This window comes from Oncorhynchus clarkii, chromosome 31 (genome assembly GCF_045791955.1).
Source record: "Oncorhynchus clarkii lewisi isolate Uvic-CL-2024 chromosome 31, UVic_Ocla_1.0, whole genome shotgun sequence".
Taxonomy (NCBI): domain Eukaryota; kingdom Metazoa; phylum Chordata; class Actinopteri; order Salmoniformes; family Salmonidae; genus Oncorhynchus; species Oncorhynchus clarkii.
The window spans coordinates 12141772-12145006 of NC_092177.1; the positions used below are offsets into that span (position 1 = coordinate 12141772).

At 45.5% G+C, this 3235-nt stretch overlaps 1 protein-coding gene across 1 annotated transcript; it reads left to right on the forward strand.

The window, feature by feature from the left end:
* The first annotated feature begins 221 nt into the window (after positions 1 to 221).
* Positions 222 to 2507, forward strand: LOC139391209 (NIMA-related kinase 12). Its single transcript, XM_071138822.1, has 4 exons — positions 222 to 1206; positions 1428 to 1556; positions 1693 to 1890; positions 1993 to 2507. Exons 1-4 carry the CDS (start codon positions 222 to 224, stop codon positions 2094 to 2096), a joined length of 1416 nt encoding a protein of 471 aa, XP_070994923.1. The 3' UTR covers positions 2097 to 2507.
* The last annotated feature ends 728 nt before the right edge of the window (positions 2508 to 3235 follow it).

The following is a 3235-nucleotide window of genomic DNA, read 5'->3' on the forward strand; positions in this document are numbered from 1 at the left end:
TCCGACCAAATAAAGAAACCCTGTTATTTACCGAGTGGGCTGAGCCAGACGGTTACTATGGGAATCAGACACAACACAAGGTTCAAGGTGACTTTTGTTTTTGTTGTGCGAGAGTTTCTCTGATACAAATACTTGTACTTCACACCAAGACATGGAATGTACATTTTTTTAATCTCATTAATTGAGATGGCTGATAACTAATGAACATTTTACAAACGATAATGGAATTGTACAAGAAGATTCTGTGTCTGGGAAGAGGTGGAGCAGCAGAAGTATTCCTGATGAAACACGCGGAGTCTAAGAGACTGCATGCAGTGAAAAGAATACAAGCAGACGACTCTCGCAAAACAAAGACCAAAGAGGCCATCCTACAAGAAGCTGAAATCATCAGGAAGCTGAATCACCCTCACATAGTGACCTGCAGCGAGGCTCTCTTTGACTCAAATGATGGATACATCTATATAGTCATGGACTACTGTGATGGAGGGACACTGGATGACAAAGTCAAAGAGAGAAAGACAGGGGACTATTTCCCAGAGTGGATGATAATGGAGTGGTTTGTACAGGTTACCATGGCAGTCAGCTACATTCACTCAGCTAGAATCCTCCACCGGGACATCAAAACCTCCAATGTGCTTCTAACTAAGAGAGGCGTGGTAAAGGTGGGGGACTTTGGAATATCCAAGATAATGACCAACACAGTGGATATGGCTCGTACCTGTGTTGGTACCCCCAGCTACCTGAGTCCAGAGCTGTGTCAGGACGTCCCATACAGTTCGAAGTCTGATGTCTGGGCACTGGGATGCTTGCTGTATGAGATCTGTTCTCTCAGACCGCCGTTTGCTGCCTCCAACCTGCTCAGTCTGCTCTCTAAGATCATCAGAGGAGAGTACAGCCCTGTTCCCCAGACCTACTCAGACAGCATCACCCCTCTGGTCAAGATACTGCTCTGTCCGGTGCCTGAGGACAGACCTAGTGCTGGAGCCATACTGGACATGATCTATGTACGGGAACATCTCAGAGAGTTTGTCAAGCACAGGGAGATAGAGTTAGCAGTGTATGATAATGTAGACTCCAGATCCATACCCCTCTCTAGTTGGGTCTGTGAGTGTGTGAGAACATCTGGCTCTGTGAGTTCACCTGCAGATAAGAGCATGGCCGTGACTGCAGAATGGAAGGAGGACAGCAGCAGTGACAGTAACTCTGGTACTCTGATTACATGCTTAACTCTTGCATTGTTTAGGCCCTATTGTGTTTATATGCTGTCTTTGGTGCTTGTGTGACACTATCTCTCTCGATCTCTCTCTCTCTTTCTCTCTCAGGACCACTTCCGCTCACACCTTCCTATACAGGGGAAGAGGAGGGGGACAGTACAGAGCCCTGTCCCAGAGATAATGAGGAGGTAGAAGGTGATGTGGTCAGCGTAGGCCAGTCTGACTACTCTGAGGACTTTGATGACGACAACAGCTTGTCTTCCATAGAGGAACACAGAGAGGACGAGGCAACCTCTATAACTTTTAACTCTGTCAAGGAGGATGTCTCTATGGACGCTAATGGTAAATCTGATAGAAACAATTAGGTCTAATAAACAATGTGTTGCTCATTCAAAAGCTGTGTGCTTGATCCTCATAGATAATCCAATATTAAGGTTACATTTCAGTATTTGAATCAACCATTTACGTCTGTGTACAGTGACCCCTGAAGTGGAGGACCCTAGTGAGTACCCTGATGACTTTGAGGAGGAGGAAGACGAGGATGTGATGATGGTGGTCCACTATGCCGGTGCTGCTCTGGAGCTCTCTGCAGAGGGTGATGGGGAGGAGTTTCAGCTGAGGGACGCAGGGGGTGTGGCTGTCACACTGAAGACTCTGAGAGACAGCTATATCATGGGTAAGAGTGTGTGTGTGTGTGTGTGTGTGTGTGTGTGTGTGTGTGTGCCTGCCTGCCTGCCTGCCTGTCTGTGTTGTTGATTGTCTATGTGTGTCATTGCAGAGGGCATCGGCCCCTCTCTCTACGAGCAAATCAGCGAACACTTTGAGAGCGGTCTCAGCCCTGAAGACCAGCAGCCACACTTGAAACACACACTGGGGACCTGACCATCTGGAAAACTGCAATCTCATATTCACTCTCAACCAAGAGGGTCAACTGTGTTAAAACATTTAAATGGTGGAAACAACCCCCCAAACCTGGACTTCTGATGCACCATGACATTACCTGTAGGCCTACGATGCAGCAAGTTTATGTTGGGGAATGATTTGTCATCCATCATGGTTCATAACATTGTAAACAGAAGAGGGTGCTATCAGGCTTTTCATTGAAACTGTGGAGGGGAAAATACCCTGAGTTGCTTTGGCAGTTCACAGTCCAAACTGATTTGAGGTTTCATGACACCGGTAGCAAGTTAAAAGATTAAAGGAGATACCACCTTGAAGTGTGAACATCTGTGGGTAAGACTGTGAGAACACCCTCCTTCAAAATACCTTGAAGTGAAGTAAGCAGAAATCTGAAGGGGTTTTTGTTGGTTCCCTCCTGGAGGCAGTGAAACTGTAGAAGGTGCTTGAAAAATAAAGAAAATTGATTCGCTTACGATGTCAAGTAGAAACTTTCCTTATTTATCTATTTAATTACTTCCATGTAAATGCATTTCTATGTTGTCTCAATGTTTTACTTCATGTACTACTGAAGAAATCCCATTCATTTTTACTGAAATGTTTGGCAATATGCTAAACTCAGCAAAAAAAGAAACGTCCCTTTTTCAGGACCCTGTCTTTCAAAGATAATTTGAAAAAATCCAAATAACTTCACAGATCTTCATTGTGAAGGGTTTAAACACTGTTTCCCATGCTTGTTCAATGAACCATAAACAATTAATCAACATGCACCTGTGGAACGGTCGTTAAGACACTAACAGCTTACAGACGGTAGGCAATTAAGGTCAGAGTTATGAGACCTTTCTACTGACTCTGAAAAACACAAAAAATAAAGATGCCCAGGGTCCCTGCTCATCTGCGTGAACGTGCCTTAGGCATGCTGCAAGGAGGCATGAGGACTGCAGATGTGGCCAGCGCAATAAATTGCAATGTCCGTACTGTGAGACGCCTAAGACAGCGCTACAGGGAGACAGGACGGACAGCTGATCGTCCTCGCAGTGGTAGACCACGTGTATGAACACCTGCACAGGGACAGGTACAGGATGGCAACAACTGCCTGAGTTATACCAGGAACCTCCATCAGT

Coding starts and splice junctions, on each gene's coding strand:
- LOC139391209 (XM_071138822.1), top strand. CDS start 222: ATGGAATTGTACAAGAAGATTCTGTGTCTGGGAAGAGGTGGAGCAGCA. Junction 1,557..1,692: donor TGTCTCTATGGACGCTAATG/GTAAATCTGATA, acceptor GTCTGTGTACAG/TGACCCCTGAAGTGGAGGAC. Junction 1,891..1,992: donor GAGAGACAGCTATATCATGG/GTAAGAGTGTGT, acceptor GTGTCATTGCAG/AGGGCATCGGCCCCTCTCTC.